This window comes from Lycorma delicatula, chromosome 3 (assembly GCF_047948215.1).
Source record: "Lycorma delicatula isolate Av1 chromosome 3, ASM4794821v1, whole genome shotgun sequence".
In the NCBI taxonomy this organism is placed as follows: Eukaryota; Metazoa; Arthropoda; class Insecta; order Hemiptera; family Fulgoridae; genus Lycorma; species Lycorma delicatula.
This window is the reverse complement of record NC_134457.1, coordinates 37,048,731-37,065,821: the sequence shown is the minus strand read 5'-3', so window position 1 is coordinate 37,065,821 and position 17,091 is coordinate 37,048,731. Positions and strand designations below refer to the sequence as shown.

General features: G+C 31.0%; 1 protein-coding gene across 1 annotated transcript in view; it reads right to left on the bottom strand.

Annotated features, from left to right (window-relative positions):
• LOC142321110 (uncharacterized) overlaps positions 1-17,091 on the bottom strand; it is a 103,827-nt gene that overhangs the window by 28,224 nt on the left and 58,512 nt on the right. The window contains exons 11-13 of the mRNA XM_075359103.1: positions 15,992-16,183; positions 9,548-9,749; positions 3,789-3,985 (exon numbers count right to left, since the gene is read on the bottom strand). Of these exons, the coding sequence (XP_075215218.1) occupies positions 3,789-3,985; positions 9,548-9,749; positions 15,992-16,183 (591 nt within the window). The remainder of the gene's footprint in view (positions 1-3,788; positions 3,986-9,547; positions 9,750-15,991; positions 16,184-17,091) is intronic.

Here is a 17,091-nt window from a genome sequence, read left to right as displayed (position 1 = left end):
CAAGATTTAAGATTTCTGAAATGACTAGTAAACTAAAAAAATCTCAACTCCAAAAACACCAAGACAGGATGCAGATGGAGCAGAAAAATAAGAGAGAATCTGAAGGATATTGGCCTTACACCACAAGAAAATCAAGAACAAAAACACTTGCTTCCCACTCACAAGAAAAAACACTCACAACACAAATATTTTCAGCACTAGAAAGGGCACAAAAGAATTTTTAAATTTTCCAGGCTGTATAAGTCCAATTGTCATAATTTTGTTTGTTGTGTTGGTACACTTGTTCCTAATGTACATTGGTAGCCACAATCGATGCTTAGTTTATTCTTGAAAAGGTACAAGTGTTTTGGTATGGTCAGCGATCAGAAAAATGGAACATAGAATTTACATTAAATTTCATTTTAAGAATAAAGTGCAGTCCTACATTGGAAATGCTGAATGTTGTTTTTGGTGATTCTTAACACCAAAAACAACATTATGAATAAAACAAGCATTTACAAGTGGCACAAACATTTTCAAGAGGGATGTGAAAACAATGAAGATGACAAGCGCACTGAACAACCAGTACATCAACAAGCAATGACAACATTGAAAAAGTGAAGGAAATGATCATGGGCAATCACCAAATCACTAACGGAGAGATTGCTGATGATGTTGGCATGTCATTTGGCTCAAGCCAAGCAATTTTTTCGAATGAAATGTGTTTGGACAAGAAATGTGCAGCAGCAAAATTTGTTCCAAAATTGTTGAATTTCAACCTAAAGCAGTGTAAAATGAACATTGCTCAGTAGTCGCTGAATGAAGTGAAATATGATACAGAACTGCTCAAATGGGACGTAACTGATGATGAAATAAGGGTGTATGGCTATGATGTTGGAACTAAGGCCCAATAGTCCCATTGGAAGCTTTCTGAAGAGTCAAGAACAAAAAAATCTCGTCAAGTTTAATCGAATGTGAAAGTTCTGATCACTGTGTACTTCAATTTCAATAGCTTGGTATATCATGAGTTCTTGCCACCAGATCGTACAGTCAAAAAGGAGTACTACCTGGAAGTTCTACACCATTTACATGAAGCAATCCAAAGAAAACACCCAGATTTGTGGTGAAACAATTCATGGCAATTGCATCTGCTCACAATTTACTGCTTGTTCATGAATGTTTGGCCAAAAACAACACTGTTATAATACCTCGACCTCCATATTCGCTGGACATTGCCTACTTTGACTTCTTCGCGTTAACCAAGCTGAAAAGAACCAGGAAAGATTGAAATTTTGCCAACAAAGAAGAGATAAAAACAAAATCACTGAAGGAGCTAAATGTCATACTGAAAATTGCATTCCAGAATTGCTTTGAAGATTGGAAAAAGCACTGGCACAAATGTATTACATCTGAAGGGGAGTATTTTGAAGTTGACAAAATCAATATTGATGAATAAATAAATTTTTTTTGTGAAAAACTAAAATTCTGTGTATTTTTTTATCAACCTTGTACCTTTGAAGAGATAATCATCACTATGCTAACCAGAATACCGTGCAATTCATGTTTTTACATAGTAAATTCAAAATCAATATAATTAATATGTACACTGACGTCTCATATAAAATTAAAATTAGTTTCCAACAAAAAAGCTCAAACATCATTACATATCCATATCATCCTCAAGTGCTCCTGTAATATTGTTCTTTCCCAAGAATACATGAAAGAAGTGTATTACAGAATACAGAAAAATGTTGGAATGTTCCTGTAATATGGTTATTCATATCTGAAAAAAAATTTCTTGTATAGTCTTAGTACCTATGGTTTCAGTTATTCAAGGTTACTATGGTCCAAAAATATTAAATAAAAAATGCCACAAATAGTTAAAATATACATTTCACTTAATAAATGGACTGTTTTAGTTTCATTCTACTGTAATCTCCATTTAATTCACAAAAAAAATTTTGTTAGCAATTGGTTACAGAATGTAAGATTTTTTTTATAAAATGAAAAATAAAACTTTGTAATAAAATATATTTGATACCCTGAAAAAATGTGGTGGATTTTTAATTTATTGTTTATTCAGAAATCAAAATAATAATAAGAGATGTAGAAATTTGTTTTAATGCACGGTCTTCAACTGACAAGAACAACATTATCAAAACAATATGAAACTACACAGCTACTCATGATGGGTTGATCAAACTATGCTGGATTTAGAAATACCTGCATTAACATTTTTTTTTTTTAATTATTCCACTTAAAAAACAATTTTTTCAATGTTCAATTCTGAGCTTATCTTTAGAAAAATACTTAGCAAAAGTAGTATAGAGGAAGTTGGTTAAAATTTTAGCTTCAATTGCTAAATTTAACAAACAAGTGTAGGCTATGTGAATGATGTAAGCAAGCAAACAAAATCTTTGAATCACAAAAGAACTTGAAAATTGATCATTAGGAACAATAATTTATATAATTTACGATACTACTATTGAAGGCATAAATTACAATGATCACATACCACTTTGCATACTTGTATTTTTTGAAAAATACACAGATGAGCTTGCTTTGATATCTCTATAACTGTTGAACCAATAATGACATCTTTAAAAAAATGAAATTTATTGGTCTTGAAAACAATTCCCATTAATGCTGGCATATGCAGTTAGTATTCATAGATTTCAAGGAATAACTCTAAATAAAGTGATTGTGAATATCAAAGATAATCGGGTACAAGGTGGCCAAACTTATGTTGCTCTTTCAAGGGTTGACATTAAAAGGGAGTTGAAACTGTCATTCAATTTTGAAAGATCTTTGAAAATTGATAAAAGCTCAGCAATGGTTTGGATTTCAAGATGAGTTATGATTACTGATTATTGCTAATGAAATTTGAATACTTTCATAACCTAAATAAAAAATATACATATGAAGCAAATTTAAAAATCATTACATATTTGTGATATATGGTAATATATGTAAATCTTTCGAAAATTTATTGAAAGTTGATCATTAATAAATTATGTTTACATTAAAATTTGATGCCCATTTCAATTCAAATTGAATTAATAAACAGTAAATTAATTAAAATCACTGGCTCCATCACCCATTTGTGTCATTACACATCTTTCTAGTTTATATCACCAGCAAATTGTTTCAGCTGGCACCATATTTATTTCATTACAATGAAAGTCTGACATTTAAAAACATGAATGAAATGCATCCAATACACACACATAAAGAATGAAATTTATATCCTAAATAATATTAAAAAATAATGAACACTCACTCACTTGATCAAGAAGCATCAATTTCCTTTAACAAAGTAAAACAATTTATAGAAAAGATGCATACATAAAAACCACAAATGTGACCTGAACTATAGTAAAAAGTAGATATTCTCACTGTTGAATTATAATAACAGAAGTACACAGCTTTTTCTTTTCTCCACTGACAATGAATTAAAAGTACTTGAGATTGCATTATTGTGGGAATAGGAAAGTAAAGAATTAACTTTGTCTTGCTTGGATGTAGTCAAGAACATGTTAAAGTATACAGTCTATCAAATAAACTGTATAACAAGAATACATAAACAAAAAGCAACTGTAACTGTAAGTAAAGATTTTGTGTTTATTCATAGTTTCTAATATCTACAAACTGATCATCTGCAGATAAAGAACCACTGTTTAAACACAATTACAATAAAATAATCCTTGCTAAAAACTAGCCATTAAAAACAAATTAATAAATATTCTCAAAATTATAACATTACATAAAGATAAATATTAATACATTTATTTTTTTTAAATTTAACTTACTTTTAACTGATGTAAATAATGCATGGCCAACTGCAAAAAAAACATTTTTACAACTTCAGGTGCTGAAGATAAATCAAGAGATTCACTTTCCTTTTGCAAAAATGATAAAATTGCTTCATTATTTATCTTTTTTACTTTATTGAATAACTGAATATCAGTACCACTGAAACCATTAATACTTAGGATATTTGTAAACGCTTAAAAAAAGAAAAAAATCATAAAAAAATTATTACAAATGTAGACAACAAACTAAAAGATAATTTAAAATAGAAAGCTTCTATTTACTGATAACAATATTAAAAAGGGAATTGTGACATAATCTTTCATTTTATTTTAAAAGAGATTAGTATGACAAGCTTCACTTCAGGAATTTCAGGAAGGTTTTTGTACAGCTATCAGACAGGATACGTGGTCCTCACATCAGTTCATAGGCAATCTCTTTCATACCAAATAACACCGCACTACAGGCAGAGGCGGATTACCCATAATTCATGTGTCTAGGAGTCCAAGACTCAGGAGGGCCACACTTCAAGAACCTCTCTGGGTGGGTATTTTAAAAGCCTATTAAGCTTATTATTTATAAAATAAAATATTTAATTTAAATGCAAATTAATTTTTATATGTTTTACTGACTTTAGAGATAGACATTCAATCAAAATTATGTTTACTAATAGCATAGTATAACTAATAATACCCCACCTACACTCCCAACTTGGCAACAGTTTCCTTTAGAGAGTGGATAGAAACTTCAAAAAAATATTACAGAACTGATCACTCAAAGTGTTATACCGCGCTGTTCGCAACAATCGCATAATAGTTAAAACTTATAAAATTTCCAGTATCTTCCAAAAAGTAAGTTTACTCATTGATTTAATTTCTGTTTTGATTGTAGATACTGCAATGAAAAGGCAATATCCCAGTGCAGTAGAAAAAATAAAACTGCACAAAAAAATGATTAAAAAAAATCTTCCGAAGAACCAACAAATATATTCGAATTTTTAGTCGCAAAACCAAAAAGATTCCTCTTCAGCTTCACATAATGTTCAAAAGGATTTCATGTTATCACCAACTGAACATGAAATTGTCAAAATCAAAAGTGATTCATTAGAACCATCACTAGTATATAATAATTAACCCACCTGGTTGGTCTAGTGGTGAACTCCAAATCGCAAATCAGCTGATTTCAAAGTTGAGCTCTAAGGTTCAAATCTGAGTAAAGGCGGTTACTTTTATACGGATTTGAATACTAGATCGTGGATACCATTGTTCTTTGGTGGTTGAGTTTCAATTAACCATACATCTCAAGAATAGTTGACCTGAGACTGTGCAAGACTATAACTCTTTTACATTCATACATATCATCCTCATTCATCCTCTGAAGTAATACCTTACAGTGGTTCTGGAGGCTTAACAGAAAAAGAGAGTATATAATAGTTCAGATAATGATAAAAAAAAACCAACATCTTGCAACAAGTGTGACCTAATTAGCAATAATTTACCTGAATGAAGTAGAACTAAGACATCCTGACCCATCTAGGGGAAGACACCCACCTTGTGATGATCCCGGTCGCTGCACTACTCCCTCTGTTCCTAGCCCTGATGTCTTTTAAATCCTCTAAACTTGATACACAACACAATCAGTTTGGCCTCTGTCAGGATGCTACCAACGCAAATGCTTTGGCAGACATTTCCATCAGTGTATTTACACAACTTAGTATCGTCTTCATATGGCTTCTTTCAACCATGACCATCTACCATAACTTACAACCCTCATAAATCTAATTAACTAATCCTGCAGAAGTGCAATCCCAGTGCCTTCCTCTAACACCGAAAGTTTCACACAAAAACTCTTCCTATACCTAACTTCAATTAGGTTATGCACTCAGATCATTACTTGACTGTGTCTTTAAACACCAAAAATACTATCTTCATATCAACAAAACAAGTGCTGATTGCAACAACAATTTTGTCCTAAAATTCAATTTACTCAAAGTCAGCCTCTTGATTTATTTAAAAATCATGAAACAGGTTCACAAATTTAATAAGCCTCTAATGAAAACATTTCCATCTCTCTCTGCTCTGGTCCACTTTCAAGAATAAGGTCAATGCCTACACCCTCCCACACTGCAGCTCTATCACAGAGTTCTCCACACACCCATTCTCATCTTAACAGCAAATATCTCAGCTAACCGAGGCTCAAAGCCAAAATATCTATCATGGTGAAGCAAGCAGGACCCAGGCAGTCCCGCAGCCACATGGATTGCTGCATTATCTATATACCTACAACAGCATCAGAAGCCCCCAGCTATCCTTTGCAGTGCTAAGAATCTGAAGAAGCCAACAACTATGTTTCATTCCCTTTCAGTTTTCCAATTAACTTTCAGATCAAAACTAGAATCGATCCTCACAAGCTCTCTAGCTACTTTTCAATATATTCAGCTCCATACCTGGGCAGGCAAATAAGATGTGGTGCACATCATCAATGGCCCTACACTCCAGACCCAAGCCTGAATTAATCAAACCAAATTTGGCCAATCTAACTAAAAAAGCACCATGTCCAGAAAGAAACTGTGTAATATGCTGATTGGGGGACATCCACCTGATTACCTTCATACTTCTCACATCAGGAAAAATACGATATATGCATAACAGCCATTGGATGATTCAGGCCATAAATGGAAACCTTGGTCATCTATTTCTTTAATCCACCCAGAGATATTGGCCTACCTTCTTAGCATCATAACATAAATGGCACTAAGTCGTAAGGATATCAATGGGCCTCATTCAATGAGCCAAACAGGTACAACAGCATATAGCACTTCAGCTTCACATACACCCTTATACAGAACATGCATATGCATGGTTCTGAAATTAAGCCCGCCATCAGGGTGAACTGCTGTCCAAACATTGAAGAAAGCAGAACAGACCTTTTTGGTAGCATATTGAAAGTGCTCCTTTTCATCAAGGATAACACCTAGATACTTCTGCAGCAGGACATACCTAATTCGATGAACTGCCATTGATACACAAGGTCGGCATTTAACAGTAAATCTGTCCTTGAGCAACATCATCATGTTTTCTGGGCTAAAAACCATCTTACGTTGCAAACTTCACAACTGGACTATCTTGTAAGCCCTGAATTCAACCTAATTTCCTTGAATTTCTTTTTCTAACGAAAGCCCATTATCTGCATATGCAATGACATGGCATCCACTAGGTAATCTCAACCACATCAAAGAATTGAATTCAACAACCCAGAGCAGGGTACCTAAAACACTACCTAACCTTTAGATAGCGTTTTTCCTATTTCTGAGATGTTGTTTCGAAGAACATCTTAATTACTCAAATGACTATATAACACATTCAGCTAATTCTGCACACAATCACACTTCTGTAGCTGAAACAGCATAGAAGTCAATAAAAAATTATTAAAAGCCCCTAATGTGTCCAAAAAGATAACTAAGACATTCTCAGACTCACAAGAAGAAATAATGTTGATAACCTTCAGAACAGCATCTTCTATGCCCCTGGGCGAAAACCATACTAATCATCCATCAACAACTTTCTAGAATTCAATCTATCAGTAATATAAAGATGCAATAACCTTTACAAAACACCTTTTCCACACAAAACCTTTGCAATAACTGGTAGGAGTGTTAAAGGCCTATAAGAGGAACTCACAGTGGATCCTTGTCACCATCTTTAATCAACAATTTTTGAACACTTTTATCCAGCAATCAGGAAAATAGCCAGCAAAGAGCATCCTATTAAAAATTCTAGTCAAATTACCAACACAAATCCTGACAGAATGGACAAGGAGTTACACCATGATTACATCAAAACCCAGAGCTTTATTCCTACCAGAACTGCAAATTACCTGATGTAATTTGCAGTCAGATAATTATAGAAATAAAACATCAGAGTGAAAAGCAGCAAATTCCTCTTGAACTCACAGTTGATACAAGTTTCATTAGTCACAATATCAACCAGCAATAAAACATTCAATAGAATATTTAAAATTGTAGCTTTATTAGAAACAACACCCTGCTGGGTCAAGAGAGTCAACAAAAGAATATTTTTCTTATGCTTATGCTCTAGGATTCTTATTTCCTTGCTAACAAAAGAACATCAAGAATCCCTTTTTGATGTCCTGACCAAATGAAAATTCATATTCAGACCTCTGCCTTCAATAGCCATCTACAAAAACTGCTTGCTATTCAGGATCTCTCCCACTGAGCAGCTCACAAACTGTCTAGTCCACTAAGGGGCAATTCTCTCTCGATCTGAACTACAGGGAATTGAATTCTCAGTAGTATCAATGAAAGCCAGAGAAAATCTTTCTGTCAGGTCTTCCAATTGAACATCATTCAGACTTCGGTCTACGACATGAAGTCTTGCAGAAAGAATATCAACAAATTTAGGCTAGACCCCCTTGTCTGCAGGAAGCATCCATGATGAACAGCAACACTGCATCTATAAGAACAACTCCCTAATCAACTCAAAGATAATTGATGATCACCAGAACAATCATCAACAGACCAGGTTTTTGCACAGCACTTAAAAAACGGTTTTTAGCTGAAGGTAATGTTTGTTTTTATAGATCGCATAATAACTTATGATGAAATTTGCCTCCATCATTTTGAGCTAGAATCTAAATGTTAAGAGTATGGAATGGATACACTGAGCTTGCCTGCAAGGGAAAAATTCATAGTATACACATCATCTGGTAAAGTAACAGTAATAATGTTTTGAGATTATACAGGACCAATTTATTGCAATAAAAGTATAACATACAATTGACATTGAATACTACTGCAAATAGAAAATTAAATGAAACTTGTAATAAGGAAACATCCCAGTACTCTCTCAAAAGGCTAATTCTTCCGCATCATAATGACCATTCCTATACTGTTCTAAAGACACGGGAAGCTATTCATAAGTTGGGAGGTAATACCACATCTACTTTCCCAGTCTCGTATTTATTTATCACCATCACATTATTTTTTACTTGGTCCTCTCAAACAGTTTTTACATTATATCACCTTCAGCAACAGTGAGTAGATCAAGAATACTTCAGATGTCAAGGTGAACAGTTCATTACTACTGGAATAAGAAAGCTTGCAGAATGATCAGACATGTGGTTAAATAAAGCCACGGATTCTGTTGAAAAATAGTGTTGATTTCATTGTCATTAAATAATTTTTTTTTCCATTTGTTTCTTTAATTATTGAACAACCCTCATAAAAATAATATGTAGATTTAGCAGTGAAATAATACAGAATTTATAAAAGCTTGAGTATAGAGTGTAAATTTGACATAATGACTTATTCATATTCACATGGTTTCAAAAATTAAATGTTTACAATCACACTGATCATAGAATATGCATACATGCTGATAAAAAAAGAAAAAATGTAAACATAATAAACTTATTCTTTCTTTATATTGAAACAAAGATGAAAAATTAATGCAAATATCTTTGGGCCTTCTAGCATAAATTAACAGGATAGGTAATGGTTTTTATAATTTGTATAGCATTTTAAATGACATATTTACTAATAAATAAAAAATATAACTGCCCATACTAAAGAAAAGTGGACTATACATTAGCAAATATTATAGACTACATACTATATGACTCTGTACTTTAAACTATACAAACATTTATATGAAACAAATAAACATATTTAATAATTACTTATTTATTTTTATCAGTAATTTTAACTGTAAAGATGAAAAATAACAAATAAAAATATTACCATTTAAAGCAACATCTGGATATTTTTGGTAACAAATATCATATAAAAGATGCCATATATCAAGAGCTCGTTTATACTCGCAGAATAATCTATATAACTGTGCTGTTTTGATCATATTATTTAGAGACATTAAAATCAAATCTGGTTGTAAACAACTAAAGTCAACATCACCAGTTATGTTTATATCCTCACAATTCAAATCCTATAAAAAAATTATTAATTAAATACAAATAAAATATTAAATTTCGGCAAAACTTACACATAATTTTTACATTATTACACATAAGTAATCAATTTAACCATCACTAGTGTTTTATACAACTACTGCTGATATACAAATGTAGCTTATTAATGTAATATATCTTTTTAAATTTATAAATGAAGAAGCTTCATTGACATAAAATATTCTGCATTTATAGTTTTGGTTTAAATTTCTGTGATGAAGCTACAATAGCATTTCCATACTAAATGCCAAAATTTAAACCGACAAGAAAATTCTTGACACGTAATATAAAGAACATCAAATTTACTTGATATCCCAAAAATGCCTCACATTTCAGTAGAGGCTGCTTGGACTCTGCTTCCTTCTTCCTTAATTATTTTTCTTTTCTTTTATTTCTTTCACTTTTACAGAATTAATAATTAATGGAGTAATCCTAATACTAATTATAATATTACTTAACTTAATCATACTTAATTTAACATTGTTTTATAATACAATTTAATATTTATTACTTAACTTAATTTATATTATTTGTAAAAGATGAAAGATTAGGTGTCCACAAGGGTCTTGCCCGTTTTGTGGCACCATCCCTTTTCTATTAATCTTTTTAGTTAGAGTAAGGGGAACAAGTAAACAGTTTTATCTTATATAGGATTAGTTTTGGTTCAATTCATGATATACTCTGGTGGAAACTTATCTTTTCTGCAGTTAAGTATAGAGAAAATCAATCGTCGTCAAATATTTATGTTTACTAATAAGCCTTACATCCAGTACTACCCGCTAAGTTATATATTTAAAAAATGTATTACTATGTTAAGACCAATAATATAAAGCATTATAATTAATTATATATGTAATCATAAATCATGTAATTACATGGAACATACTTTCAGCATCATCAATATTAATTAGCCATCGTCTTAGTAGCTTTAAGAAAGTGTTAGGTTCCTACTAGTCTTTATATGATTAGGAAGTATGTTATACAATCTAGGAGCAGTACTTGAAAAGAACTTCATATAACTCGTTTTATTTGCTCTGGGGACATATACATTCCTTTTACTTCTAAGTTCGTACTTGGTTATCATACTATCTCTATGACCACTTCTGATAAAGAAAATTTTCATTACTTTATAAACATATAAATAACATAGCGGTAATATAGACAATTCCCTAAATATTGGCAAAGAATGATCCGTAGTTCTTTTTTTACTTATCATTCTAACGAATCTTTTTTGGATTTTGATTACGAGATCTAAATTTGTAACATAAGTTCCTCCCCAACAGCTGATGCCGTAAGTCTAGTCGACTATGCGCAATAGCAAAATAAAGTTTTCTCATGGTTATTTTTGGGGATAGTTTGTTTAAAAAATAAAATATCCTAAGATAGCTTAAAAGTTTTTGCTTTAATAGCGCAATATGATTCTTCCAGGTTAGACCACTATCTAACACAAGTAGCTTTAAGTAGTGTGTATTTTTTTTAAATACTTTATTTACAAATATCACGTTGTTCGATCTCACTACATTCTTAACATTTATCTCACATTTTTTACATTTATATTTTATTGTAAGTAGCAATTTTATTTTCCCCTTTAAGCAGAAGTTGATATACAAAGTTTTTTCAACGCTCAAGATCATATAATGAAAAGCATAACCGCAGTGCGTCCAAATCTGATTGCATGTCCTCAGCCACTTCTATCCAGGTGTTACAGACATAACATAAGGCAGTATCATCTGCAAACGCATATACATTACCTTTAAGCGGGGCCGAACAGACACTCTATTTACATATATTATGAATAGTATGGCTCCCAATACGGATTCCTTGTGGGACTCCATATTGTACCCCAGCAAAGTTACTTAAACACCCTTTTATTCTCACGCACTGTCGCCTGTTGATCAGATAGCTCTCAAACCAATAAAATGAAACACCTCTAATACCACTCAACCACAGAATGCGTAGAAGGACATTGTGGTCTACACAATCAAAAACTTTTGTTATGTCTAAAAATAGTCCGCTCACACATTTCTTATCATTTATGCCCTGAAATACTTGGGTAGTAAAATTTAAGAGTGCCTTTTCAGTATTGCCCCCAGCCATGAATCCATATTGGTTTTTACTAAAAAAAGAAGTTTTATTGAGGTACGATATTAATCTGTTCTTCATACATTTCTCATAGATTTTAGAGAAGATAGAGAGTAGAGATATTGGTCTATATTGAGTAACAGAGTTTTTATCTGCTTTTTTAAAGACAGGTATTACTACTGCTTTTTTTAAAGCGTCCGGGAATTTTCCAGATTGGAGGCTTATATTTACAAGAAAGGTTAAGACATGTGATATATGATCTACCGCTAATTTAACAATTTTTGAGCTTATCCATCAATACCAGGGGATTTATTGTTTTTTGAGATTTTTGATAATATTTTCAATCTCAGCATTAAGGACAGGCTCAATGAACATTAATGACTCTTCACATTTCATATTTGCCACATCATTATTTGTATCATTTAATTGTTTACGTAAGTCACTTAGAACATTTATGAAATAATTGTTAAATATGTTAGCTATTTGAAATGGTTCAGAGATATTTTTATTATTTCCATTATTTAGTTCAATAACTTTATCTTTTCTTTTTTGACCTGTTAAGGAATTAATTACTTCGCACTCCTTTTTAGAGTTTCCTTTACATTTGTCAAACATGTTATCGTAGTATTTTTGTTTAGCCAATGTAATCTTAATTTTAAGTTTATTCCTATATGTTTTATAATGTTTAATTAAATGTACATTATTGGGGTGTGCTATTGTTTTTTTGTATAATGAATTGCATATTGATATCATTTCACACAGTTTATCTGTTATCCATGGTTTTAATTTTTTGAATTGCTTACCCTGTATGACTAATGAGTTTTAGATTCGTTTATAATTTCAGTAAATATTCTTATGAAAATATCAAAAGCTGCTGACGCATCGTTATGTATATAAACATCCCGCCAGTCTACTTTAGCGATAAAGGAAATGAATTTATGATAATCAATTTTAATATCATTCATATTATTCTCATTTTTAATAGTATTGGAATGCGTCACATTAGAGATATGCGATATTCCGACGCCTATAAGACTATGATCTGTTATCTGCAAATGACACAGTTGAAACTATTTCATAATTATTTTTATTTTCTATTCTTGACAATAAGTGATCAATGCATGTTCCACTTGTAAGTCGTGCGGGTTCATTGACTAATGATTCAAATCCATGGCAGTTATAAATAGTTTTATATTCATCTATTAAGTGGGATTCGGAAAGTAGGTTTAAGTTAAAAGTCACCAATTATTATGCAGTTATTAGAATTAATTTTAGACAGCACATCATTAAATTCATTTAAGAAGTGCCTCTTATCCTTACTATGTAATCTATAAGTATTGTATACAATACTATTGTGCACTAGGTCAAAAGAACTGGATCACATGCAGACAGAGATAAAGAAACCCTTCGGTAGTTCAATTTAGAATTGATATAAACAATAATTCCACCTGATCTATAACCTTCATTGCAATTAGCTATCATATCATAATTTTTTATTTCATATAAAGATACTTCATTTGACATTATCCAAATTTCCGATAAAACAATTATATCTGGCATGTTTTCAAATTTATATAAATTAACTAACAATTCATCAAAGTTCTTTCGCAGACTACTAATGTTTTGGTGCAGAATTTTAAATTCACAGTTCATTAATTTATTAAAATCACTAGAGATCATTAGAAATAAAAATTTATTTTAACATAAATATAAGTATGCTTACGGTAATTTTTTTAAGTCCTCTTCATTCCTAATCTGCACAACTTTGTCTTTTTCATTCTTCCGCATAAGTATTTTCCAATCCTGTAGCCACATGTACTTGTAACCTTTAGACTTTTTTGCCTGCCGAGCGAGGCATATAGCAGTCTCCTTGGTGGACAGAGCGACTCATTTATGTACACCGGAGTATCAGTTGTAAATCCCATGTTTAATGTAGTGATAAATTTTTTATCTCGTTTCTTTTTCATGAAATTTTCCTTATTCCGCCTTCTGACAAACTTGACAATGATTCCGTCGGACATATTATTTTTCCCTGGCAATCTGTGACAAGCATCAATCATCTCAACTGTAATTTGGAAACCAATTACGTCTCCCACTTTTTTAATTGTATCAACAACATCTTCATCATCTTTTTTGGGGATACCATGAATTTCTATCACACTTTTATGACTATATTGCTCTGCATCCTCAAGTCTGAACTCAAGCTGTTTAACTTGTTAATGGAGATTATGGTTTTTAGCTGTCAAATTCTCAATTTTTTGAACATACTCTTCTAATTTTAGTGTCTGGTCAGCAATTATTTTTGAGTTATCATCAATCTTTTTGTGTAGGAGGTCTGACGATTCATTCATATCACTTATCATACGTTTCTGGGCTTTCTTTAATTCATTTATAGCAGACATCACGTCATCAAGTGTAAAGTTGTTTCTTTGTACAGCAGTTTCTAGTTGAAGATCTTTTCTTTTGCTTAAGGCGCAATGTTCACATCTCCAAATTTCATTATTGAATATCAACAATTCAATGTCATCTTTGCTCATATTTTTACAACTTGCATGAAATAATGTCTCGCAGTCAGTGCAAGCTATTTTACTATGTTTAGTGGTTATATTTTTATTACAAACTCCACATTTAGGCATGATGTTGGCGTAAACAGCAATGTATGAAGAATAATAAACCGATAATAAATTTTGAATAATAGATGGCGTATAGATCCTCTGTTGATATGTATTCACATCGAACGCAAAGTTAAGTTTCCCTAAAAATACTGTCATCCAATATCTTAGTTTTTAAGTATAATCCTTTTCAACTCAACTACCTTGCATCTCAAGTAGTTGAACTTACAGGCAGGTCTACCGAACTGTTAGAACATTGGAGAGGAAAAGAGTAGACATCTATAATCTATATATTACAAAAAACCTGTTAGACAGCAGCCTATGCAACTTTTACAACATCTACCACAAACTTATGTTTACACATATTCTAGGATACACAATACACTTACAAAATAAATATGAATTTTTCCTTTGGTGTGCATTGTAATGGAATAGTGAAAGGAGAAAAGATATTTACAACAGCACAGTAACAATGATTATATTCCAGTTATTTCATGGACACACAGATTTTTAATGTTTCAAGTCATTCACTTGCACACAAGTATTCACTGTTTCGACTCATCTCCACTCAGAATCCTTCTCCTTTATAGTTATGGCCAATGTTTTACTTTTATTAGAATTCAATACAATCTCCCATGACTCAATTTTCTGATTCCAACTATCCCGACCTCTGCACTTTTCCTTTTTCCACCTGCATAACGTATGCATACTATACATATTAATATTTTTTTTTTTAAACAATAAGCTTTCTTCTGTAATTTAATTGAATGGAAAAATTACTAAGCCAATTTAAAAAAAAATCTGATGCGGACAACACATGACTTCCTTTTACGCCTATAATTTTATTTCATTAAAAACTTGTGATTTTTTTTTTATTGAATGTTTATCGTAAATTTTTTCTTACAATGAGAGGTTAATAATTATTAATAAATCAATTAAAAAAAAAAGAAGTCTGATTCAAACCGATGAGCCTTCCCCTAGGATCCAAACATTTCATTAATTAAAATTTTATTTTGCTATAACTCTGGAACCAATGAAAATAAGTACCACTTATGATATATCCCTGAAAAGCTCTCAATGAGAGCTTAGCAGTTAAGAAAAAGCCCAAAATCCACAAAAAAATTGGATTTTAGGCTTTTTTGGAAAGTTTTGGTTCAATTGATTGCAATCAAAAGGGAAGGTGCACAACTAGATGTTACAACAATCGTAAATCCATAATTTCAACATCCTACAGCTGATCATTTTCAAGTTATGCAAGATACATACAAATGTACAGACATCACGCCAAAACTAATCAAAATGGATTCACGGATAGTCAAAATGGATAATTCTGTTGAAATCTGGAAATCAAAATTTTTCACGATCACAATACTTTTTTTACTTTGAACAAGGAATTAAAAATTATAATAGTAATATTATGAACTAAAAATCAGTTTAAAAATATAAAAAGATTCAATCAAAATCATAACACTGAGTTACTTTTATAACTATTAAATAAACTAATTTAAAGTAAAATTAAACAATACCTTTCTAATTAAAGAATTTTTAATATATTTTAAAGCATTGTCTAGTTTTTCTATCAATAAATCTTGATTTGACAATAACAAAGCAGAATCTATGATTTGAGCATCAAATGAATCTAGCAGATCTGTAGGTAAACCAGTAGTTGCATCAAGCTTTGGTGTCAAATCTTTAACTGTATATTTTATTAATGCACTCTGAAATCATGTTAAAATAATTAAACAACCATAAATATTTTACAGATTATGAAAAATATGCAATAGGTACTAAAAATTTTTTATACGTTACAAATCAAAGATATGTAGTTGTTATTGCTATACTTAACATATCCATCTGAGAAAAGAAACATTTAGTATGAAATAAGTTATAAGAAGTGGGAATGGTATGGATCCTTTGAAAGTATTGAAAGAAGCTTACTGAAATAACAGTAAACAGAATATAATAGGATAAAAACATAAATCAGAGGATAGTGTACTATATAATTTTATCCAGTTTTTCTCTGAACTTAAAATCAAAACAAATAGACTTAAGTAATTTAAAATACTAAAATATACGTGATAACTTAAAGATACAATCCAGCATCAACGTTATACTTTTTTATCCATAGTTAACTCTTATTTGACTGAAATTCCACTGCACTTTTATAAATCTAACACCTTTCACTTCAAACTGTAAACAGTACATGAGACTAAAAACTCATTTTCTGTAAAACAATAGTACAAAACTTTATTTTATTTAATAGAATTTATCTTAAATAAACAACTTATTGTATTTAAAACAAAGAAATATAAATAAAAAAAAGAAATTGCTATCAAATGTAAACAAAAGTTTTATAAAATAACCTAAATTTTTTAATAGCCAAATAAGTTTTATAAATAACCAGAAGTTACCAGGAATTTTAGTTATAGAATTTTTTCAGAACAAGCAAGGTCCATTAAAAAATCATCCAAGTTTAGGAAATTAAAACAAAAATCTCACATATTTGGTCATAGCTATCTTCTCCTTCAATGTATGATTCTTGTATAATTTAATAAATTTACCTCAATACTTTTCCAATTGTTCTAACATTTCTGAGAATCTTTTTAAAGAGGCATACAGCTGTGCT